General features: G+C 51.0%; 1 protein-coding gene across 3 annotated transcripts in view; it reads left to right on the top strand.

The window, feature by feature from the left end:
* Positions 1–19,718, top strand: part of KLHL29 (kelch like family member 29) — a 331,050-nt gene extending 311,332 nt beyond the window's left edge. For all 3 annotated transcript variants that reach the window (XM_019970638.2, XM_019970640.2, XM_019970637.2), the window contains 8 exons: positions 4,035–4,237; positions 5,358–5,617; positions 8,577–8,775; positions 8,919–9,101; positions 9,310–9,490; positions 14,616–14,809; positions 15,140–15,284; positions 17,534–19,718. In XM_019970638.2, coding sequence (XP_019826197.2) covers positions 4,035–4,237; positions 5,358–5,617; positions 8,577–8,775; positions 8,919–9,101; positions 9,310–9,490; positions 14,616–14,809; positions 15,140–15,284; positions 17,534–17,717 — 1,549 coding nt within the window. In that variant the 3' untranslated portion in view covers positions 17,718–19,718. The remainder of the gene's footprint in view (positions 1–4,034; positions 4,238–5,357; positions 5,618–8,576; positions 8,776–8,918; positions 9,102–9,309; positions 9,491–14,615; positions 14,810–15,139; positions 15,285–17,533) is intronic.
* The last annotated feature ends 6,213 nt before the right edge of the window (positions 19,719–25,931 follow it).

Below are 25,931 nucleotides of genomic sequence, written 5' to 3'. Positions count from 1 at the left end.
GGGGACCGGGCTGTTCTTCTTTAGAGACAGCAGAGGCCCTGCCTCCCTGCCACAAGTGTGGGAGACAATGCCCAACCCCAAAGGAGCATTGCCCCTGCATCTCACCAAATGGGAGAGAGACCTGGCATTCTACCTTCTCTCTCCTCTCACTAAGCCTCTGGAGCCACCAGTACATTTGAACTCTTTCCTCTTTTCATAGTAAATGAAAACAGATGGACAAATTTTGTGCAGGTTGATTTTCACAAGCCCCATGTGTAGACGCTGAGCTTCTCACTCCAGCCCCTTCTCCAGGGGGAAGCTAAAAGGATCTCTGTAATTGAGTGGCACAGACCTGGCATGTAGGGGAGCCCAGTAGAGTTAATGCAGTACTCTAGCCATGTGCCTTTCTCCCTCCTTCCCTGAGGAGCTGGGCATTTGTGGGTGGCAGGCTAACCCTTTCCTGGGAGAACACAGCAGTGTGACTAGAGCAGAGAGAGAATCACACATCCCGAGTCCTGGGTGGGGCCACCCTCCTGAGTGGAGCAGGGGGCCATCTACATCTATCCCTGCTCTGTGTTTACCCCCACTCCCCACTGCCCCAGCAGTTCCAGATCCAGCTTGCAGAATGAATGCATCTGATCTCTGAGGTGTGTGGGGTGGATGAGATTCTGTCCTGAATTCTAAAGAAGGCGGTTCTTATCCCACAGGAGTGAATTGCTAATGGTGGGGTCACAAAAATCCTAACATCTGGGGTAAGCCATTCCCAGCACATCTGCCAAGATCTGCCAAGCAGAGCCTGTGTCCCATACCCTGGGGACATACCCCTGATTGGGAGAAGGTGACCCCAGGAAGTTTTAGTCTTCTGAGAGAACCTGTGGGCCCTGCGTGCACTGGACAGCTCCAGCCTACCCCTCACTCCCATGCTCCTGCCCCCAGTGTCAGGCCACAGCCCCACCCTGCCAAGGCTGTCATTCCTGCCCTGCTGCCCCTCTCTCCAAGGTCATGTCGTGACCCTGATTATCCAGCAGCTCCCCAGATACTCCATGGGGCTGAGGGGACTGGGATGCTCAGAGCCCACGGGCCAGCTTAGGACAGGGACAGAATGGTCATCTAGGGAGGACACAGCTCCCCACTGGTGATCAGGGCCACCCTTCAAGGGTAATGCCTTCCAGTGGGTCCTTGCTCAGAGGGAAGAGGCCAACAGAGTTCAGGGTCCTATCCCAAGATAGTCTGATGGTCAGGGAAGGAGAGTGACCGCTGGCCTCCCTATGACCCCACAGCTGCCTGGGCCACCCAGGAATGCCAGTGTGGACTATGAACCTGCTGTGCAAGGGAGCTTCAGGAGACCTCACTGTCAGGGGCCTTGCCTCCTCCAGATCTTGAACTCCACCACCCAAAAAAGTCTCCATGACATCCCCACGTGCTCCTCTGTGGCCAGGGGGAATGGTTGTTCAGCTCACAACGTCTGTCATCTGGCCCCAGGGACCTCCAACCACTGCCCACAGATCCTTTGCTCAAGTGGCTGACTCCCCTCCACAGGTGGCCCTGGTAGTGGGGGATGTGGGGGAACAGAGCCCCAGCTGAGCATCGCAGGAGCAGCAGTCCTTGGACAGTACCTGCCATGGTCAACATCCCCCTGTGCCCCCCTGGGCAACCCTTGGCTCCTCGGCCATAAGGCAGCACCGTGTCCCCAGGACCTATCCTTGGCTCAGACTCTGGGCAAGACAAGCATCTCCCCACAAGTTTAACCACACAGGTCCCACCAGACCCATCACTTGGGGCCATGGGCTCCACTGGCCTTCCATCTGCCCAACACCCCTCCCCACAGGGTGTCTCCATGGTCCTCAGGGTCACGTGTCACATGCATTTCAATGCATGTATGTGCATGCGTGTGTGTGTACATCCTAAAGTCCCACCTCAGCTCCTCTCTGATTTTGTGCTGAGAGTTTGCAGGGAGACAGGAGAGCTGGCCAGATGGGGCTAGGTAGCAGGGCCTGAGAGCCTCTGGAGAAGGGGAGCAGCCCTACTTTGGCCTCATGAGCCCTGCCCTGGCTGTGGCCTAGCGTGACCTCCCCAGAGCATGAAGGACAGTGTTGGGGATGGTGGGGGGCAGAAAGTGGCAGGTAGGAATGAAAGCAGAGTAGAGTAAGAGGTTGACCAGATAGCTCCTGAGGCCTGGGGTGTTCAGAATGTCTGTGGTTTCAAGTGATTCCGTAATAAACCATTTTTATACTTAACAAAGTCACCCAAGCATGGAAATCCATCCTGACAGCTGAAGACTAGGTGCGTTAAGACACTTTAAAACTCACACAAACTATGTGTGTCTATGGGCTTGAGAAGGGGCTCTGCTCAGATGCTCTATCTAGCCTACACCTTCCCACTCAGCTTTCTGGGCCTGCCCAGGACTTGTGGCAGAATAGACCCTTCAGGCTCCTGGTTGGATGAACTATTCTGGAGGGGGACCAGCATGGTACCCTGGGATGGGGGACCTGGATGCAGACTCACAGCTTCACCTGTTCCCCACCAGGTCATATTTGTGTTGTGAAGGCGCTGCGAGGCCCGTGCCTGACCAGAGAGAATGTTGTGCTAATGGCGGCATTTCAGGTTCTGTCATGTAGAGCAGAGTCTCTTGGGAAGGCATTTTCCAGCCTCTATCACAGAAATGCTCTGCAGGACTCTAGACCTCATCCAGTCCAGTCTTCTTGTTTTGCAGAAGAGGAGCCTGAGGGCCAGAGAGGCCAAGGCTGCCCGGCTGTGGGTGGTAGAGCTGGGGCACCCAGGTCCCCTTACGCCCGGCTCATACAGGAGTCGGCCTCCCTGGGGCCAGCCTGCTTGCTTGCCCCACACCTCCACACCCCCAATGCCAGCCACGGGGATATCCAAAGGACCAGTCACAAGAGTCTGGGCCCCTGGCCTCCTCAGGGTGGGGTGAGGGACAGGGAGAACGCAGCAGTAATTTCCCAGTCACGTGGCTGAATGCAGCCCTGGGCAGGACCAGGCTCAGTGTGGGAACCAGGACAGGTCAGAGCAGCCAAGACCAGGTGCCAAGCCGATCCACCTCTGATAACCCTGCCTCCTGACTCTTAACATGGGTGTTTCTCCTCCTGGTCACTTCTTGATTGGTGTTATTTTTGCTTCATCTTATCTGTTTCCTTTCAGGTCCAGCTTTAGGGCGCAGCTGCCAAGCCTTAGGAGCCTTTGTAATGGTTTTGTATTTCTGTAGACACCAGATATAAACATATTTATATATTTGTGTCCCTCCCCCGCTCCCCCCAGTTCACAAGCCCGAAGCACACTCTACACGCAGGCCACTCTGACCTCTGACCCCGTGTTCCATGTGGCAGGAGGGCCCCGCCCCGGGCCAGGTCCTAGGTCATGGCTGCTGGCTGTCTGTGGCGGAAGTCCTTGGTTGTTCCCTTCCCCTCCTCCCGGCTCTAACCATTCTGTCCGTCTATCTCGTCTCGTCCTCAGTTTCAAAGCAATGTCATGAAGGGCTTCCTTTCCATGCCTAAAAGGAAACAATATGCTTTTGGGGAAAGAGGTGGGTTTGGAGTCAGGGTTCCGGGGCAGCTTGGGGTCCTTAGTCTTTGGGGTGATCCAGGGGTCAGCTGTGATCACGGCCGGTCGGGAGCCTCAGTCACTCTGGAGACTCTCCCATCCGAGGCAGGCCAGGCCCCTGGGGCCCCGGGCCTGCTGACCGTGTTTGGTGGAGACGCCGGGGTCAGCAGCAGAACCGAACCGTATTGTTTCCCTTTAAGTCCAGTCCTAGTCCTTGTCCCCATCCACAGCTCATGCTTTTTGATTTGCATCTTTTTTTTGCATGGACATGCCGAGTAGTGATAAGCAGGGTTTTCTGTTCTTCTGGCGTCTCTGGTCAGACTCTTCTCTTTCAGATCCCGTGTCAGGTCGCTAGGTTCAGGTGTGTCATTGGCCGTGTCCCTTGAGTCCTAAAACGAAGGGCTGTGAGCGAGGTGTGCAGGGAGACCCAGCCCTGTGAGGAGGCGGCGCCGTGGCCGCGGGCCCGCAGGTAAGGACACCCTGGTCTCTGTGCCTAGGTCGGTGCAAGACGGCAGCCAATGCGGCCGGGAGAAGCTGGAACTGGTCCTGTCCAACCTGCAGGCCGACGTCCTGGAGCTGCTGCTGGAGTTTGTGTACACGGGCTCCCTGGTCATCGACTCGGCCAACGCCAAGACCCTGCTGGAGGCGGCCAGCAAGTTCCAGTTCCACACCTTCTGCAAAGTCTGCGTGTCCTTTCTCGGTGAGCCACGGGCAGCAGCACCAATGAACGGAACATTCAAGGCCTGAGTGGGGAGGGCCGTGCGTGCCCAGCCAGGTCGTCTGGGGATGCAGCTGGATTTCCCAGCAGATTTAAGATGATCATTTGGATAACTGTGGGCAGAGGCCTTTGCTCACCGGTGGACAGAGGGGTTCTCTGCCTTGCTCCCCCGGGGGCCAGAGGTGCCACACTGGGCCCCCCAGGCAGTCTTGTGAGAACAAATGGGCTGAGAGGCCCGTGTGAATGGTCTGTTCATGGGAGTCCCATGCCCTGGCTTCACAGCCCTGTTATCTAAACACTAAACCAAGTTGCTTCCATCAAGGCCTCAACCCACAGAACGTGCTCACTTTACACTTTGGAGCTGCCCAGTTTGGGTGAGAGCAGGAGAGGGAAGGACAGAGATGGGAGTCACCAGAACCAGCCTGGGGGTGGAGTGAGAGAGATGGGGGCAGGGACAGGTGAGGGGATGGCCAGGGGCCTAAGATGTGACTCTGGGGCAATGGACCATCTAGAAGAATCAGGAACTATGACTCTAGAGTTAAGTCCACAAAGGCAAAGGGCCTCCTAGGACCCAGCCATGTCTAGATCCATTAGTCAGATTTCAGGAGCCCTGGCCAGACTGACCCCAGGTCTGGAGGTCAGGTTGGGTGAGGCTGAGTCCCTGTGGGAGATGGTGGATGGGCTTATGAGGGGTGTTCCTGCTGTCATGACGCTGAAGTAGAAGTCTGTGATCCCAGACTTGTCTGTCACAGTTACGGAAGACACCCTAAGCCTCGGTGTGACCCCTGCCCCCAGCCCAGGCCTCCTTCATGCCCTGGCAGTGAGGAAGCTCTAAGCCTGGTGCTGACACCCCATACCTCAGTCTCAGTCCTTCTGCTGAGGGAGGCCTCAGGAAAGTCAGTTTGAGACAGGGCAGAGGAAAACCCAGAAAATGGGTGTGAAGTTCCAGGGACACAGGAAATTGGGCTTATGGGGACTCTGGATGCTGAAGGCAGGTCACAAGGACATGGGCTCAGAGAGGGGTCCAGAGAGACAGGCGATGAGAACGGGCGGGGACCCCTCCCCTGCAGTCAGCGGTGCCGTCCTGTGCTCTTGCCCCCAGAGAAGCAGCTGACGGCCAGCAACTGCCTGGGGGTGCTGGCCATGGCCGAGGCCATGCAGTGCAGCGAGCTCTACCACATGGCCAAGGCCTTCGCGCTGCAGATCTTCCCCGAGGTGGCAGCCCAGGAGGAGATCCTCAGCATCTCCAAGGACGACTTCATCGCCTACATCTCCAATGACAGCCTCAACACCAAGGCCGAGGAGCTAGTATACGAGACCGTCATCAAGTGGATCAAGAAGGACCCCGTGTCTCGCGCACAGGTAGGGCCCAACCCACCTGCCCCGGTTCCCGCCCCTCTCCCTCTTGGTGAGGGAGGACGTCTGGAGCAGGGAGTTGGGGCCACCTGGTCTAACCAGCAGTGCGAGCATGTGAGAATCAGCAGGCCTTGCAGAGGGAGGCCAGACCAGCTCACATGGTGCAGAGGGGTGAAGGGGGATGAGAGAAGAGAAATCAGGCACCAGAGGATTCTCGAGGGCTGGCATTGCACCTGCAGGAGACCCAAGCCAACCGAGAGTCTGCAGGGTCAAGCAGGCATCACCAGGGCCCTGTGGAGAGAAGGGTGTGCCTGAGTCAGGTGCCCTGGGCTCCTTCAAATGCAGCAGGAGGAGTCCCACTCCGGCTCTGGCAGTTGAGAGGGGAGGGAGCACCTGGACTGAATGGAAACCAGGCTGGAGACAGGCAACCACTGCTCGCCTGTCAGAAGGGAAGGCAAGTCCCTTGGAAGGGACAGCTAGAGGAAATGAGAGCCAGAGTCCAGAGCAGAAGGGCAGGGCGTGATCCCCAAGAGAGCCCCTGAGTCACAGGAGGTCAAGCACAGCCCCAGGGATCTCCAGCTGACTAGGGAATTCCTTCATGGGGGTTTTAAACAGAGAAACCACAGGAACAAACGTTCCTAGGAAGGCCAGCAGGCTGCAGGGATGGGAATGAATTTGGGATCCGTGCTTTGAGGGGACTGCCTGGATTCCAAAGTGCTAGGAGCCCCCCACAGTTAGTGCAGACACGCAGGTGGCTCTTAGGAGAGCTCAGAGTCCACCTAGAAAGCACGGATGGGAAAATGGGGCAGGGAGACGGGAGCCCAGCAAGAGCTGAGGCAGCTGAGTGACAGATGACAGGCTACTTTGTTGGCACATGGAGCAAGAAGAGGCACAAGGGAAGGAGGGATGGGGCAGGGACTGGATCCACAGCATCAAGTGCACACAGGATGCAGAGATGGCTGGCCCCTTCTCCTGGCCCTCTGAGAAGGAGAAGGCAGTCCTCTGACCTACCAGGTGGGGATGGAGCAGGATTCATTTTCAGAGGAAGGAAGTCAAGTTAGGCCACTGTAATAGTGACCACCACCATCTACATCACCCCCAGATCTGCCTCCAGCCCAGACCTCTGCCTTTGATTGTCTACAGGACCCCTCCACCCAGTGTCTCCCAAGCCCCTCTCATTCATAAACCCCCAGACCTACCCGTCTTCTTGGGTTCCTTATAGCAGTTCTGCCCTCTAACCACGGCAGAAGCCAAGTCCTCCCACACCTTCCACCTCCATGTGGCCACACATTGCTGCCATGGCTGCCTCCTCTTACCAGAGCCAAGTTCTCTCTCTTCATTCCCGGCCCCCTGATCTCACCAGGTGACCACAATTGTCTCCTGAGAGGGTTCCCTGCCTTCAGTCTCCTCCTTCAAATTCATTCCCATCCCTGCAGCCTGCTGGTCTTCCTAGGAACATGTTTGGTCCTGTGGTTTTTCTGTTTAAAACCCCCATGAGGGAATTCCCTAGTGATCCAATGGTTGGGACTCCACGTTTCCACTGCAGGAGATGCAGGGCCATCCCTCGTTCGAGAACTAAGATCCCACATGCCAAGCAGTGTGGCCAAAAAAAAAATTTTAATAAAATTTTTTAAAATTAAAAAAATTAAACTCCTCATGAGTGCCCTCATCCACTCTGCAGGAAGCACTACACAGCCCTTAGCAAGCCAAGCCTGAGGTCAGCAGAGGCCAGAACCCAGCTCACCTCTCCAGTCTTGTTTCTCCCTGTCTGCTACCCAACCCCTCAATGGAAGGCTTCTGCATCCAACAAGAAAAAACTCCGTGTGTGTGCTGAGTTGCTTTAGTCGTGTCCAACTCTGCTAGACACATATGGACTGTAGCCTGCCAGGCTCCTCTGTCCAGGGGATTTTCCAGGCAAGAATACTAGAGTGGGTTGCCATGCCCTCCTCCAGGGGATCTTCCAGACCCAGGGATCAAACTCACATGTCCTGCACTGCAGGTGGATTCTTTACAGCTGAGGCACCAGGGGAGTCCCAATAAGCTCCAGAGGTCCCTCCAAATGCACCACCATGCTCTCTCAGACTCCAGTGCCTCTGTGTGTGCTTTGAATGGCCTCCCTCTCCTTCACCTTAGGCCTGGAGAAGTCAGCAATCCTTCCACAGCAGGCTCAGACATCACTCACTCTGGGGAGCCTCCTCTCCCACATCCCCACCACCCCTCATAGACTCTTCTTTGGGAAGAGTCCTTTGATGTGATGGATCCTCTCCCCGCCACGAAACTGTGTACACCTGGAGGTCAGAGACTGGGTCGTACTGGCCTTTGCATCCCCAAAAACAAACTCAGTGAATGGCATAGAGTTGTTACCAATACTTGTTTGTTGAAACTACAGCGATGAGCAAAGAGTTTGCCAGACAAGAGGGGGATTCAAATCAGTCAGTGAAAAGCCTTCAGTTCAGGGGTGGGGTCCAATGGGGTGCCACTCCAGGGGTTTGCTGGTGAGGGGGAGAGGCACAGGTTGGAATGGTCATGACTTGCAAGCTTAATGATCACAATCAGCTCTCCCGGGCCTTCCCACCTGTTCCTGAGTTTCTGCCCCCCACACACACCTTTTTGAGGATCAGAATCCTCATTTGGTCCCCTGCAGCCTGGTATGAAACAGAGGCCCATGACCTGGGAGGAAGAGGCAGGAAGGAGGTGCTCAAGAGACCAAAGGGTGGTCCACCCCAGGGCCAGCCCCAGCGCGGAGACCTCTCCCTGGGTTCCCTTCTTGCCTCCAGCTGCTGGGAGCTCCCACGATCTCTATCTTGGCTGGGGTGAGCAGGGTCGGCACTCCCAAGCCAAATGCAGATGAGAATTATCCCTGCACTCAGCCCCACATCCCTCCTTTCTCCCTTCTCAATACGACTCACATGAGGTGGTGCCACCTTATGATCTAAGAAGATCCCGTGTCTCCTTGAACTCGCAGTATGCAGCGGAGCTGCTGGCGGTGGTCCGCCTCCCGTTCATTCACCCCAGCTACCTGCTCAACGTGGTGGACAACGAGGAGCTGATCAAGTCATCAGAAGCGTGTCGGGACCTGGTCAACGAGGCCAAACGCTACCACATGCTGCCCCACGCCCGCCAGGAGATGCAGACGCCCCGAACGCGGCCCCGCCTCTCTGCAGGTATGGCAGGACCTGCCCCAAACCCCCCAAGGCAGGTGCCCTGTCGTCAGCCCAACTCTGGGTGGGTTCCCCCAGGAGGCAACAGGCACAGATGCTGACACTGCGTCAGGCTGTCCCAAGGGTGCCCCTCCGTGTCCCTGCAGGTGTGGCCGAGGTCATCGTTTTGGTGGGGGGCCGTCAGATGGTGGGGATGACCCAGCGCTCGCTGGTGGCTGTCACCTGCTGGAACCCACAGAACAACAAGTGGTACCCGCTGGCCTCACTGCCTTTCTATGACCGCGAGTTCTTCAGTGTAGTGAGTGCCGGGGACAACATCTACCTCTCAGGTGAGGCCCCCTCAGGGCTGGGCTGGGCACAGGGCACAGACTTCCCCGGGGGTCCTCTCCCCACACCATGGCTAAGGAAGACACAAGGCCCAGAAGTGTCCACTTTGCACGTGAAGCCTCCTCCTGCCCCCGGGGCTGGGCCCCCCAGCCATGGGCCTTTCCTCACTCCCTGCCCATTCTCTGGACCTCCCTCCCGTACTGCCCACAGGTGGGATGGAATCAGGGGTGACGCTGGCCGATGTCTGGTGCTACATGTCCCTGCTCGATAACTGGAACCTCGTCTCCAGGATGACGGTCCCCCGCTGTCGGCACAACAGCCTTGTATACGACGGGAAGATTTACACCCTCGGGGGACTCGGCGTGGCAGGCAACGTGGACCACGTGGAGAGGTAATGAGGCCAAGGTCATGACATGGGCATCCTCTAATGTCCCTCAAGAGTTAAAATGCACATTGCTTCTCCTCCTCAACCCCTACCCAATTAAGACCCACTGGAGGCTGGACATTTAAAGGCCATTGTCCAGGCTCTTCCTGCCCAGCAGAGGGAGAAGAATCGGGATGGTAGGGTGGAAGCAGGAAGAGTGACAAGCTGCCCAGTCACCGAGACAGGGCACTCTTGTCCCAATCAGGGGGACAAACAAGCTGGAGGCATGAGATCCAGTGGTGAAAAAGCTCAGGGTGGGCCTGCTGCTGTCCTGACCAGGCAATTAGGGAGCTTACTAGGACTGGAAGCAGCAGCCCAGAGACGTGCTGGGATGTCAGGCTAAGCGAGGGGCTTCCCAGGTGGCTCAGTGGGTAAAGAATCCGCCTATAGCACACAATATCCTGCCTGCAGGAGACACAGGCAGATGCAAGTTCAGTCTCCGGATCAGGAAGATCCCCTGGAGGAGGACATGGCAAGCCACTCCAGTGTTCTTGCCTGGAGAATGCTATGGACAGTGGAGCCTGGTGGGCTACCATCCATAGAGTCACAAACAGTCAGACATGACTGAGCATGTATGCAGGGCTAAGCTGGAACCATCATCCAAATGTGACTGCCATGTCCCTACCAAGCGGAGGTGACACCCCAGGGACACTCCCTTCCTCCCTCCATCCCACACATCCTGGGAAATCTGCTTGTAGTAATAACACAGGAAAGGGTCACTGCACACAGGCCTGGCCAATTCTCTAGAACTCTCTACAGAAGTCGTATGTATAAAGCCTGCCCTCTGCTGGAAGTCCTGGGCTGGCTCCCTCAAATCTGGCCTCACCTAGAACAGGGATCTGGCACAGGCAGGAGGGCCAGAGGCCAGAGGAGGGCATTTTTCCGGGTAGAAATAGTCTTTGCCTTTGAGCAACAGATACCTTGGAGAGAAGCTGCAGGAAGAGCTCCAGCAGCTTTGTGAGTCAGCAGCAGTCAGCAGTGCAGACCTGCTTTCCCAGGATCTAGTGACCTAGAGAGTGGCAAGTTTGTCTGAGCTGGCCTCCAGTTTCAGCCCAGGGGGTTCACAGCTAAGATTACTGGAGTCCTTTCCCATGTTCTTCCCACACCCTAGGGGCTTCTAAAACAGCTCAGCAGGTAAAGTCTGTCTGCAATGCAAGAGCCTCAGGAGACTTGGGTTTGATCCCTTAGTCAGGAAGATCCCCTGGAGGAGAGCATGGCAACCCACTCCAGTATTCTTGCTTGGAGAATCCCATGGACAGAGGAGCCTAAGGGCTACAGTCCAAAGGGTTGCAAAGAGTTGGACATGACTGAGCACACTCACAGGATCCCACAGCCTAGCCCACCATCCTGGCCTACAACACTGACTCCCACGGAAAGCACATCTTCCCCCCTGTGACAGCTTATTGCTTGTGGAGTCACACAAACCCCTCAATTTGTCTTTTTCCCCTTGGTGGCTAATTGGACATTTGACAAATGTTACAGCAGAGACAGATTCAGAGTGACACAGGCTCTGGATGTTCACTGTGGGCTTTTAACTCCCCCAAGTGGAGCCCAGAGATGGCTCAGTAACATTTAATTGTCATATTGATTTGGAGATAATGGGGAATCCCTGTGTGATTATGAAGATATTAATACTGCTGTTGAACCTGGGTCAGCCCTGGTGCTGACAGCCTTCTGTGGGACCCACTGCACGCCCATCAAGCCCCAAGCTTTCCAGAAGCACCAGCTTCCAGTCGTTTGTCATCCACTATAAACACATGAAAAGGAGACATTTTCTATGTAGGAGTAAACTGAGCTAGATCTGTCATCCTGTCTTGCTTTTGTCAGCTATTTTTAATCTCCTAAGATGCTGATTACTCATTTTGCAAACTTATACTTGTTGATAAATACAGGGATTTGTTCAAGGATCAAATGCACCAAGAGCAGGGACAGGCTCCACTCCCATCGGGCCCAGGAGCAGTGCTCCAATGCTCGGGAGCAGCCGATATCAGACTGCCTTGGTGGCTGGCTCAGCCTTTGTTCTGCTATGAAACATCAGCTGGGGCACAGAAGGAACAAGACCCCCCTGGGACCCCTGGAGATCGAGGAGCAGTCCAGGGCATGGTGCCCTGAGCCCCTTCCCCAGCCCACTGGTATCTGTTAACTGTCCTTGTAGGGACAGGATGCAGATCTGAAGACCCCTGGGAGGAGGGTACATGGATGGATGCCCACAGCTTCCCAGGGAACAGAGCTGGATCTCCTTTGGTCAATCTTCACACAGTGGCAATGATGGAAACTTCTGGGTGACAGGAGGGTCAGGGGAACGGGGACAGACATGAAGACACTTTGTTCCCCAGGAAGCACTAATGGTACAAATCGATAATGAATGAGATGTATGGCACATGATAATTACATTACATTACGGCATTACAGGACTCGAGCAAGATTATATAATTATAGATTAAAACAACAGTGTCATAGACAAACCTGTATTATATCATTATATAAATAACCGGGTCTAATACGTTATGGCCATATATTGCAGTAGCTGTGGTTACTGGATAAATGATAGCGGAGTGCCTCACTCCGCGGGGTTATTTGCATGTCATTAGCATATCCTTCCCAAGCAGGAAGCTGACAGATTGAGTTGATGGAGGGCTGGTGGCTTGGCAATCAGCCACCTGGAATAACGAGAACATTGCGTTTGGCGGAAGGTGCCATTGTACCGAAAGCCTGAAGACTAACAGCCACATAACCTTCCACTGTCTCCCAGCTCCTTATGCAGGAGCTCTTTGGATCTCTGCCACATTGACTTAAAAAACAGATATCCAAACTTCTGACACTGTCCCAAAAGGCATATCTCCTATTTATTCCATCTCCCATTAGCCACATATCGTTCGTTTGGGCCTTCATTGAATCAGCTCCTGCTGCCCTTCAAGGTGCTGGAGCCTCTTCTCAAATCCCGAAGTCTGTGCAAGCTGGATGTCTCCACAGCCAGGGGCACCTGGAGGAAGGACTGTCTTCCTGGGTCACAGAGCTGTGACTGTGCAATGACTCGTGCCCCTAGGAGGCTCACAGGAAAAGTGTGCCTCCCAGGAAAGGTGTCCTGGGGGAATCCCATGTGGCGGTGCAGCAAGCCCACAATGGAGGTCCTGCCCTGGGTCCAGAGACCTCCAAAGCACAGTGAACTGTGAGCTGTGAATGAAAGATCCAGAGAGAATGCTTGTGAGAGCAGCCCTCAGGGAACAACGGACAGACATAGCTTCCCCAGGAAGAAAGACCTCACCAATCCCAGTTCAGTGGCCAGTCTGCTCAACACCAAGTCTACTCTTGCCATCAGCTGCTACCTGTTCTCATGGTTTCCCCCGTCCTGCCTGGAACTCACATTCCATCACGTCTCCAACCTCTGACTTTGCCACTTTGTCCTGCACCACACATCCTGCAGATCTGTTCAGTCCAACCCTTTACCATCTCCACACCTGCCCCCTAGGGCTGATTGCATGAGAAAATCCCATGATCTTGGAGACTGGCTCCACTATGAATTGAAATCTTCCAGTCTCTACTGGATCTTCACAGTACAGGGCATCTTTTCAAGTGTCCCTTGTCAACCGCTTCTCCCTCTCTCGACAGCGTGTGTCTCCCACCTTCATTTCTCCCCTCAAGGCTCTTACCCTGCAGACTCCTTCAATACTTTACTCCTGCTTCACAGAGAAATTGGAGCCATCAATCAAGAATTGGTAGCCTGAAATCAGTCATGAATTTACATCACAGAAATCAGCAAAGGCTACACACCAGGACTTTCTTCCCTGGTTTTTACAGTTTATCAGCATATCACGGACAATACCTCTTAGCAGTCCCTTCTAAGTCCCACATTCTTGGCCCATCTTCCCAGCGAATTTTCACCCAAGAGATGTCTCCACCAGCCATTTCCACTGCCTGGCTTCCCACTTCCTCCTCCATACACAAATAACCCTGCACTTCCTGTTTCACATCATGTGCCCTCGACACACCACCAGTGACCTGCTGGGGACTTCCTGACCTCCCATCACATCCGCCATGCTGCAGCTTTGTCTCCTGTCACACCACCACTCCTCTCAGACCCCTCTCAGCTCCCCTCTATAGGCTGGCATCTCCCCAGTGTCCTCAGCCCATCTTCACCACACATATTCCCTGTGAACCCCCTTGCCTTCAATTTCCATCTACATGCTGATGATCCCAAAGCTGAATATTTAATCCAGACCAAAATACTGACTGCCCCTGCACATCCCCAAATTCCTACCCGCAGATACTTTAAACTCCTCGGGAAGAAAAGACAAACTCATCCTCCTTCCCAAACCTTCCCAACTTTGGTTGCCTATCCTATGAGTAGTGTCCCCTCTGCCCAGACACCCTGAGGCATCCTAGGCAACTCCCCAAACTAAGACAGTGATTCACGCTGCACTGTCTCAGTTCACCTCTCCTTCTATTCCCACGTTCTTCTTTGGGCCAGGCCACTATTTCCCCAGTTTTCAGTCCATCAGTTCAGTTCAGTTCAGTTCAGTCGCTCAGTCGTGTCCGACTCTTTGCGACCCCATGAATTGCAGCACACCAGGCCTCCCTGTCCAACGCCAACTCCCGGAGTTTACTCAAACTCATGTCCATCGAGTCGGTGATGCCATCCAGCCATCTTATTCTCTGTTGTCCCCTTCTCCTCCTGCCCCCAATCCCTCCCAGCATCAGGTCACAGGTGGGTATATTTCAGTCCATGGGAGATGCCCAGTGCAGGACTGGAGAAGAAAAGAGCAGGACTGAGCTGGACAGAGAGGACTGCGGGCCTGGAAGCTGGGGAGCCCAGTGTGAGTAAAGGAAGGAAGATAAAAGTCTGCACAGAGGTTTCAGCAGATAGACAAGAGCTCCCTGAGGTTCAGGAGGAAGGCAGAGAGGGCTGGGTTGGGCAAAATTCTGGGTGGTCTTGAGTGACTCACCCCAAGTGCCCCTAACTCTGTGATCTCCAGTTACACCCAGGGCAGAAAGAAGACGGTGGAGCTCCCCCATGTCTGCTGCCTTGGTTGGGGCACCTGCCCTGCACGAGGCCCATCTCTGATTCTGGGCACCTATTCTCCTCTCTCAACAGGTACGACACCATCACCAACCAATGGGAGGCGGTAGCCCCTCTGCCCAAGGCAGTGCACTCAGCAGCAGCCACCGTGTGTGGTGGGAAGATCTATGTGTTTGGGGGCGTGAACGAGGCAGGCCGAGCTGCGGGCGTCCTCCAGTCTTACGTCCCACAGACCAACACATGGAGTTTCATCGAGTCCCCGATGATTGGTGAGAACCAGTTGTCTCCTCGGCCCAAGACCAGGGCAGCAGCCCCACCCCATTGATTTACTCAGTCTCACTATCCCAAGCCCAGATATCCAGCTGAGCCCAAGGGTTCTGCAGACCCAAGTCTGGGCTGGGGGGCAGAAGGGGAATGTGGGGAGGTGAACCCCCAGCCTAGGTGCAGCTGCAGCTCCCGCTACCCAGACAAAGGGCCAATTGGCCCATGCCAGGAGCTTCCTGGCCCCAGCTCAGTCCTCAGGCTACCCAGTGATGCTGAAGGTCTCTGCAGGCCGAGCAGAGGACCCTGACCTGTCCCTTGCCCTGCTCTCCCGGCAGACAACAAGTACGCTCCGGCCGTCACCCTCAACGGCTTCGTTTTCATCCTGGGTGGGGCTTATGCCAGAGCCACCACCATCTACGACCCAGACAAAGGGAACATCAAGGCCGGCCCCAACATGAATCACTCTCGCCAGTTCTGCAGGTGAGGGGGCGGGAAGCAAGGAAGTCAGGGGGAGGGACAGCAGGAGGGGTTGGTGCAGATGACGGACCACCATCCTGTGACCAAGCAGCACCGTGGGTGTGGGTGTTCATGCAGAGCAGAGCGAAAAGCACCCCAGGGCAGCCCCTGGCCCAGAAGCCCAACCCTTGGGCTCCAGCAGACCACCCCACATCAAAGCTGCACAGGAAAGGCTTCCAAGAGCCCTGGGTCCTTAAGGCCTCACCTTCTCTCAGCGAGAGGAGAGGGTGGTGTGAGGTTTTCCCTCCTCAGGCCTGCCTGCTGGGTCACAGATGAGAGGTAGTGCTCACCCCAAGCTATGGATACCCTACATGGGATGACGGTGGTTTATGCCCTGACGACACGTATGATCCTGATGGATCTTTGGAGCTGGACCCAGTGAGGCACAAGGCATGGCTGCTCTGGAGCCCCGAAGCTGCCTGGGCAGAAACACACCCAGACCAGACCACCCCGCAGGAAGAGAGAGGTAGAGGTCAGAGTGTGGCCTGGTTCCTAGGATGCTCTGGTCCCAAACCTTAACCACTCTGGGCAGTGAGGTGCACACTGTGCTCTTCCAGCCCCATCCTTCCCCGGACTGAGAGGAATAAGGAAACTAAAGGGGTCCCAGAGACTCCATTTGCAGCCTTTCCATACAAAGCCTTCCTGAAGACTCCTAGAGGTGACCCCTGGCCCTCAGTGTGGGAAAAGCATTTACTGAGTGCCCGCTGTTTGTTGGCATGGCCAGGAAAGTGACGATCCACTAGTAACATGTTATGTGACCTCAGGGAAAAAACGTCCTCTCTCTGGGGAAGTTCTAGCTATAAGTGGGCCCTTGGACCAGATGAGTGCCTAGTTCCTGTTAATATGATGATGTCACGGTTCTTGAGCCCTCTTTCACATCCTACGTGATGGCCATGTCCATGGTAACTCTGACAATATTGTCCTGTGATCAAGACAGTCAGGGTGTGGGCACCCCTTGTGGGTGAGGGGACTCCCATGCCTCACTGGAGAGTAAAAGTGAGTGTGGAGAGACGACGCCTGAGGGGAGATTTAAGCTGAGTCTTACACTGGAAGCAAGGTCAGGATATGCCACAGGGGGAGAAGCGTGAAGGGCCCAGACCGCACGGAGCTGTGAGAGAGAAGGCTGGGAGCTCCAGAATCTGGGAAGAAATCTAGACACACAGGTTGTGTCAAGGCTCTCAGGCTTTCAGAAATGGGTGGTGACTTAGGAAGCGCATCTGCTCAATGTCAGGGGATGGCCAAGAGAAACAGCCATTAGCTGAGATGAGGGAACTCGGACTGGAAGCACAGGGGTGGCCATCTGTGTGAAGGGGTGGCTGAGATCCACAGTAAGGGATTCAGTGCGGAAGAGCAAGGAGCCGCCCGAGACGGCAGGACCCAGCCAGTGAGTGTGCCACAGGGTAGGCACCCGGGCCGCCATGGTGATGCTGGGAGCACACTAGGCCCTGGTGGCCACATGCAGGCAGCAGCACAAGGTCACATGTGTGAAGAAATCACAGCAGCAAGCTTTGGCTCTGAGCCCCTCGGCCAGGGTGAAATTCCTGTTCGAGTAGCCCATACTCAGTTATGGTTTAGCTCCTTACACCCTGTCTACTACCATTCTGGTGAGTCATGTTTCCAGCTGGACTTGAGTGGTAGGAAAGCTCTGTCCTGGCAACACCAAGATGCTGTGTCGAGACCCGTGACCTGAGCTGAGCACCTGTACATAGAGTCTCCCAGCCAATCTGAGTCAGATGCACAGGCCCCGGGCCACCCAGTAGGCATCAGTGTCACCCGCAGCCGGAGGGTAGTATAGCGTGGCATCCTGATTGGTCCTGGAAGAGAGGTGTTTTTCTTATACCAGGTTAGGTCAGAGGGCAAAGAAGAGCAGCAAGATCCCATAGGACTTTTTTCTTCTTAAAATTTATTTTTACTTATTTATTTACTTGGCTGCACCGGGTCTTACTTGCAGCATGTAAGGATCTTCAGTCTTCCTTGAGTCATGCAGGGTCTTCAGTTGCAGTATGTGGAATCTAGTTCCCTGGCCAGGGATTGAAACTGGGTCCCCCACATTTGGGAGCATGAAGCCTTAGCTACTGGACAACCAGGGAAGTCCTCAAGATCCCATAGTACTTTTGCAAAAGGGGAGAGGCAGCCAGAACAGGACAGGGCTCTGTCTCCTGGTCGCAGGGGGGATCCCCAATGGCTAAGTCTCTCCCTGCTTTCTCTGACAGCGCCGTGGTGCTTGACGGCAAGATTTATGCAACCGGAGGCATTGTTAGCAGTGAGGGGCCAGCCCTGGGCAACATGGAAGCCTATGAGCCTGCAACCAACACGTGGACCCTCCTCCCCCACATGCCCTGCCCTGTGTTCAGACACGGCTGTGTCGTAATAAAGAAATATATCCAAAGCGGCTGACATCAGCGGAAAGCCCACACCAAGACTGTGGACACGTCTGGTGAGGCAAATGCTACTCACAAAGATCGACTTTCAGCAACACCGATAAGAGGCCGACCAACCCAATCAAGGAACTCACTGCGCTGGACATTTTGAATACTCTCTACATTGAATGTAGGAAATCATCCTCGCCTTTGGGGGGACAAGAAGGAGTGGCCTCCAGGCAGCAGGAACCACAACCCTCCCAGTGAGCGAGCCAGGCCTCAGCGCTCCTGCAGGGGCACTTGCTCTGAACGGAGGCGCTCGCTTGGCCCCATGCAATGGAGTCTCACATAACTTTCCACCTGGGAGAGAGCAGCTGTCTTTTCCTTCCTGCAGAGCAAGCTTGACCCCCAGCCAACCATAGATCAGTCATCCTCTGACAATATTAGACGTCAGGCTCTTTTGGAATAAGATCAAAGTGTCCTTACCACTTTGATTCCTACTTTTGTTTTTAACAAATCTACACTTTCAGTGGCCAAGGGAAAACAAGGGACAATACTACGTTATGGGGACATGAGGCCAAGGAGGCCACCAGTCCCTACTGGGTCGATAAGTCCAGCCACCACGTGGAGCCTGATGTGACTGGGGCAGGGCCACCGTGGGGAGAGCTGGGGACAGCCGTCTGTCCCTTCACAGGGTTTTCTACCGTGTTTTTGCTGGAGAAGGACAAGGTGATTGTGCTAGCTTTCTCTTATCCAATATGAATTATTTAGATTTCCAAGGCATTTTCTTGATAAACAAAAAGGCTATTTTTAAGTACCGAGAGAAGGAGGCGGCCTCAAGAGGGATAATGTGGGAATTCCCAAAGCTCTTTGTAGGTAGTGCCAGAGTGGGGCATTTGCTCCAATTTTTCTATGTGCAGAATAGAGGATCTCTCCTGGGGGGCTGGGGTGGTGAAAGCCCCCATTTTATTTTTAGAAAAAGTAACTCCCAGACAGCCCTGTAAAAGCCATGCCTCATGGAGGCATTGTCAAGGAAAGATGACTGTTCCGGAAGGTAACCGGTTCTGGCTCTCAACACCAGGCCAGCTCCCTCCATGAGGTAAAGCTGAGGACCCGGGCCAGGCTGGAAGGGAAGGGGGGAGAATACATGTCTACAAAGCACAGGAGACTATTTTTGATATTTATAGCTATATATTAAGGCACCTGCCACAAAGAGCTCTCAGGATGGGGACAGCCTTCTCAGACGAGCCATGACAGGCAAAACCTGACGGGTAAGAGCGGAACCGCTCTTCTAGTAGCATCCTAACCCGAGCAAGGGGAGCCCTGAGGGGAGGCCACCCCGTGGCTCAGAGAAAGGCCTTCCCGCTAGTCCTCAGACCCTCAAACCTCACACGGTGACCAGTTTCCATTCCAGGGCACGAAGGATGCGGCCGCCACTGCTGCGCTGTTGAGTCGAAGTTGGTACCAAATACACATTTACCATTTTTATATCTGGGAAGTCGACTTGCCGTCATCTCATCGTGAAAACCATTTCTAAGGAGAAAAGGACAGGACGCGCGTTCCATCTTTCAGTATTTGATGACACAAGGTCCCAGTGTTGGGCATCAACTTCTCGCACTACAAGGGTGGCTCCCACTTGGACAAGATACCAAGCTTCGTTATGCAGTTTTTAATATTATTTATTCTTTTAAAAAAGTAATAAGCACAAAACTACATACGTTGTATGTCATTTAAAGTATTTATGTCAAACAGGGTGCAAGTGTGAACCCAAGGACTGGAGCACAAGTGTCTAACTGCCTGGGGCAGGGCGGATGTCAGCATTGGTGAGCGTCTGCCTCCAAAGGAGGTGCTAGTGGTCAGCGAGACTCAACACAGATGACATTGAAATCCCGTTTCTCTCCTCATCTATCACACTGGAGCAAAACTGGCTATTTCTGTGAATGATATAAAACAGGGTTCTCTGTAATGGTATTGTACATAGTATATGTTTATTGTTAAGTTCTTGTTATATTATAATAAATATATTTATAGATCTAGACTCGGAAGCCAATGGAATGCCTCTGTGTGCCACCGTCCTTGACCCCAAGATGAGCAACCCGGTGCAGGCCTGTGTTGCCTCTCCTATCAGCTGTCCGGGCTCTGCCACAGACTCAAATGCAGATCTTGGTGATCAGAAAAGATAGGACTGCTTAGCGAGGGAATGTATAGAGCTGAAAGTCAAGAATCAAGGACAATTAAAGTCAAAGTTGAAAGGGACTTGCAAACACTCTGGCACTGACTCTGAGGATCTCCCTTCAGTTTAAATGCTTTTTTTTTTTTTGGCTGTACTGCGTGTGGGGTCTTTAATTTCCTGACCAGAGATTGAACCCATGGCCTCTGCACTGAGAGCAGGGTATCTTAACCACTGGACCACCAGAGAAGTCCCCAGTCTAAGTGCTCTTATTATACCTGTGCAACTGAAAGCTTCAAGGTTAGCTTTCCCCTGGTCTGATTCTTGTGCCCAAGACCCTTTTGGAGGACAGTGCCAAACCCACATGGCAACTCCACTTCATCAGCCTGAGATACAAAATACCTCCTCCAGAAGAACAAGCTGTGCCTTCCATCCTAAAATCTAGTCAGGGTGGCCTCCCTGCCTTCTTCAGTCCTACCATAGGCTGTTCTCTAATCTGTTGAATAGAGTGACTTTGCTCTACTAAGGACACCCATACAAAGCCCAGGGCAAAAGTATAGAGCACCAGACAGGATTGCTCCCTCTCTTACAGGGAAAACGTTTAGATTTAATGGATTCGTAGGAGAAGGCAGATTTACCAGCATTTCACTCACATGAAGAACCCCATACCCTTAATCCCCAAATCTCACCAAGACCTACAGTCTCCTTGCAAGAAAAAAAAAAAAAAAATTCGGAAGAAGGTGGGCTGGGATAGGGGATCTGGGAGTCCTCAAAGAACTCAGCTGACAGCTTATGATGAGTGGACCATACACTTGCCAAAAATATCTGCCCTGGTCCCTCAGTAACATCAGTCCTAGAGGAAAGGATGGAGAATATCTGGTAGATATCAATCATGAAGAGCTGAAATGATAATCCATTATAAAAACCAAGCAATAGTTTGTTACCTCATTCCTTCTCTACTCTATTTGCCTAAATCAAAGGAAATATTTTCTCTGGGTCTATGAAGAGTCTGTGTACTTACCATGAAAGACATGTATATCTGCTTATCAGGTGTCCATGTAACCATGGGGAGAGTCTCTTACCATCAGACCTGGCATGGATGGTGAGGAAATTTATTGTGACAGCCACAGACAGGAAATGGATCACAGCGTGTGTGTGTGTGTGTGTGTGTGTGTGCATGAGAACTTTAAAAAATTCAAAGCTGAAAAAGAAGAAAACAGTAAAAATATTTGTAGTCCATACAACAAAGGATTAATATCTTTATTAAAAAACCTGTGTGATTCAATTAGAAACTGTTAAGTGATTCCAACTGTTAAACAGGTCATGAATAGACCTTGCAAAGAGGAAACATAATAAAAAAGTTCAACATTGATAATTATTAAATAATGAAACTTAAATAATGAGGTCACATCTTTACTTACTAAATTAGCTTCCCAAACCTTAAAAAAAAAGGCAGGGATGAGGAGGGCGTGTGAAGAGCAGTGAAACTCCTGGGTAGCACCAAGGGCTTCATAAACTAAAATGGCTCTTAGAAAGTAGCATGGCTGATGACATGTATCAAGAGCCTAAAGAGTACCTGACCCATAAATCCATTTCTGGGCATCCATCAGGAAATAACGTGAACCATGGAAAAGGTCATGTAACAACTAGCTCTCATTTATTGATGCTAACTATATGCCAGACACCATACTGAGCACTTAAAGCATCAAATCCTCGTAATTCTACTGGACAGCAGCTACAATTAGAAAACACTAGAAGAGGGGGAAGTGAAAGTGAAATTTGCTCAGTCATGTCCAACTCTTTGTGACTCCATGGACTTTATAATCCATGGCATCCTCCAGGTCAGAATACTGGAGTGGGTAGCCTTTCCCTTCTCCAAGGGTCTTCCCAACCCAGGGATTGAACTCAGGTCTCCCTCATTGCGGGCAGATTCTTTACCAGCTGAGCCACAAGGGAAGCCCAAGAATACTGGAGTGGGTAGCCTATCCCTTCTTCAGGGGGCCTTCCCAACCCAGGAATCAAACCAGGGTATCCTGCATTGCAGGCGGATTCTTTACCAACTGAGCTATGAGGGAAGCCCTATAGAAGGAGGGGAGCGAGATTCATATTTGTATATGACTATTGTTATATAAGATATGTATATAATAATATATAAGCTATATACATATACACAAAAATATGTAAAATATGTATATTAAAATGACCAGATGTATAGTCATAAAACTACTATTCACTGAGCTGATGGAATTGTGGACAATGTTCTTTCTCTTTTCCAAAATGTATATAAAGTGATGACCTTATTTTTATAATAAAGATATAGATACACATGTATATTTTTAATGAGGAATGAAGGACAGAAAATAATCTTTCCCCTATATTTAGCCTGAGAAATTCTCAAAGATCATTTCTATATTGGACACCATAAACAATGGAGAAATTAGAAAGGGTTCAGAACAATGTAACAAAGAATTATAAATAAGAAAATAGATTTCCAGTAATAATCAAGACTGTTTTGTTTTTTTAAACCTAAAGGCTAGAAGTGAATGGATTATATCTTTCTGTACATGAAGATTTTCATAAAACTAATGAACACCAATACTTCTCTATGTTCTTGGAAGGTCAAGGAAGATGAAAAAGACAATAATAAAGAAGAAAAACTTCTAGTTCAACAAAAGAAAACATCTATTTGTGCAAAACTCTGGAATAGGTTACCAAGGTCCTTGTGAAGATCTTCTCTAATTATATATTTTATAACATAATTGCATCCACTATCTCATGTTATCCTCTCAATTACCCAAAAAGGCATAGGGCTTCATCTTCACTCTTTAAGAGGAAACAATCTCAAAAAACTTGAGTGACTTGTGCAGTAACAGTTAGACCCCAGGTATTCTCCATACACTATTATATTTGACACTCATCACAGTCCTACAGAGGATGGTTATCCCTGCTGACAGTGAGACCACAGGTTCCAGACATGATGCAGAGTCAGTCTAAGGCACATCAGTATTCAAACTCCGCTCAGAAGGCCTCCAGAGAGGTTGTGCTACATCACACTGCCTCCTCAAGGCTGTCTGCAACTGTGTGGCTCTTATGGCTCTAAGACTAAGGCTCCTTCCTCTTTCCCAAGCTACCTCAGAAACCTGTGTAGAAAACAGAGAATTCTGTGAATATGATAGGCATTTAGCTCTGTGCCGAATCCAGTCCTCTTTAGAAGCAATTGTTTTTTGAAATGGCCGGTAAGATTCTTGTAGCACACTGGCTTCCTCCACAGAAGACTATGGTTTCACACAGGAAACTTGAGTTAGGGGAAGAAAAAAGGTCACTGACTAAGATACTATTGCTGCTCATTTGAAACTCCTCCTGTGAGCCTTCACTCTGTGTGAACTCTTAAGGATTTCCAACCCCAATCAGGGAGAGTAAAGCAAAGTGGAGAACAATGCTGGTACTGGCTGCACCATCCTCCACCCCAGAGGGCACACCATGACCTTGTCACCCAAGGAGTAGAAGGTCAAACTGCTAAATGGGGACTTGAGGACCTAAAATGAGGACCAAGAAGCCCGCCTTTTCCATATGATGGCAAAAATTAGACAACCCAAAAATCTGTTGTCATCTTCTAAAATTTACAATCCTGTGCTTTGCTGCCCTCTAGGTAACACTTGGCAAGTCCCTTCGGCATCTATCCTCATGAAAGGTGAGCGCAGCCTTTGAGTGGATCACTCCAGGTCAATAACACTATGCTCTCTACAGGCAGGGACCATGTCCTCCTATTTCCCCCACAGGACACATAACCTTGATGAGTAGTGGCAGCAGATTCTATTGACAGCATGAAAAATGTTTTGAGTTATGAAAAGTATAAAGGCAAGGCCACAATTTTATGCTCTGCTTTATCCATCCCTGTTTACAACTGACTGAAGAAGCAATAGTTTTGTTAAAAGGTTTTTACTTACTATGTTATAGAATTCCATCACTCTTGGAGAAGCTAGACGCTGCTAGTGCAAACCCAGACACCAAAGAATCCATCAGCCCCGTCCCCTAAGGGTTTAAGCCCTGGGGACTTTGCATTCCTGGCAGTAAAAATCAGTCTTTCAAGCCCTTCAGTTCAACCCCTACATTCCCTGGTGAAAGTGTTAGTCGCTCAGTTTGTCTGACTATTTGCAACCCCATGGACTGCAGCTCGCCAGGCCCCTCTGTCCATGGAATTCCAAGAATACTGGAGTGGGTTGCCATTCCTTTCTTCAGGGGATCTTCCCAACCCAGGGATGCAACTCTGGTCTCCCACATTGCAGGCAGATTCTTTACCATCTGAGCCATCAGGGAAGCCCTACCTCTCTATTACTACTACTGCCCTATTTTAAGTCTTTACTTCTTAGTTGTTGCTATTATAGCCTCTTTTATGGTTATTTTTTAAAATAACAGCTTTGTTGACATGTAATTCACATGTGAAAAATTCACCCTTTTAAACTATACAATTCAGTGGTTTTTGGAATAGTCACAGAGTTAAGCAACCATCACCACTATCTATTTGCAGAACATTTTCATCATCTCAAAAAGCAGCCTGGGAGTTTTGGGTTTGGGGGCATAAGCCACCTGTCTCCTTGCATGGTCCTGCAAGAAATCTTTCTCTGTTCCCCCTGCCAAAAAACCATATCCATTAGTAATCACTCTCTGTTACCCCCACCCCCAGCACATGGCAACTACAAACCTACCTTCTGTTTCTATGGATTTGCCTATTACGGACATTTCATATAAATCAAATCACATAATACATGGTCTTTTATTTCTGGCTTCTTTCACTTACCAATGAGTTATCAAGATTCACCCATGTTGTGGTAGGTACTAGTACTTCATTCCTTTTTATGTCCAAATAATATTCCAAATAATGAATATAAAAATAGGTATATTTTGTTTAATCATTTATCAATTGATGGGCATTTGTTTTCCTTCCGCATTTTAACCATTAATAATGCAGCTATAAACAAACATATGCAAGGTTCTGAGATTAAATACATTTGAAAAATGCTGGGTTTAACAAAGTTAAACAGGTTTCTTTATGACAGAACTTCTGTGTCAAGAACACAGGGACAGTCATCATAATTATAATTATAGATACATGAAGTAGTGGTTTTCAAGCTTATTTGGCCACAAACTACCCCCTACCACACAAATCTGGAAAACTTTTTCTTACTAAAATATGACAAAAGCTCAAATAGTTACATGGGATGTTGAGGTCAATACATTCTGCCTCTCATCTTTGAGAGAAGCACATCAGAAAGCAAAGGAATTATTATGAAAAATTCTAAAGCAAATTCTAGTTTAGAATTCTCAAAATATTTAAGAAAAATTGATATACCTTTATACGGTAGTAGGAGTGAGATCAGTTTTCTTTGAAATCAACAAAATCCTTTTCCTGAATACAGTAAAATGTTTTACTGCAATTTTCTAAGTTCCAAAAAGACTTTTGCATCTCTTACACTGCACTGTAAAAACACTGAAAAAATGAAAATAATTTCACAATAATCATTCTACATAACTAAAATACCCAACCCTCATATCCAGTGACTATTGTAAAAACGTGATCTGACAATTTCTGGGACTCTTGGGCATTTTGTACATTATTAATCTTGAACAGTTTGACAATCTTCTCAACGAGTGAGCTACAGCAGAGAATAAAGATATCCATTATTTGTCCCATCAACATTCAAAATTCAAAACTTTCACCTTAATTCTAGTATTCTCATTCAATTCAGTTCAGTTCAGTCGCTCAGTCATGTCTGACTCCTTGCGACCCCATGAATCACAGCACACCAGGCCTCCCTGTACATCACCAACTCCCGGAATTTACTCAAACTCATGTCCATCGAGTCGGTGATGCCATCCAGCCACCTCAACCTCTGTTGTCCCCTTCTCCTCCTGCCCCCAATCCCTCCCAGCATCAGAGTCTTTTCCAATGAGTCAACTCGTTGCATGAGGTGGCCAAAGTATTGGAGTTTCAGCTTTAGCATCAGTCCTTCCAATGAACACCCAGGACTGATCTCCTTTAGAATGGACTGGTTGAATCTCCTTGCAGTCCAAGGGACTCTC

The sequence above is a fragment of the Bos indicus genome, chromosome 11, assembly GCF_029378745.1.
Source record: "Bos indicus isolate NIAB-ARS_2022 breed Sahiwal x Tharparkar chromosome 11, NIAB-ARS_B.indTharparkar_mat_pri_1.0, whole genome shotgun sequence".
Lineage (NCBI taxonomy): Eukaryota > Metazoa > Chordata > Mammalia > Artiodactyla > Bovidae > Bos > Bos indicus.
This window is presented reverse-complemented; position numbering and strand designations above follow the sequence as displayed.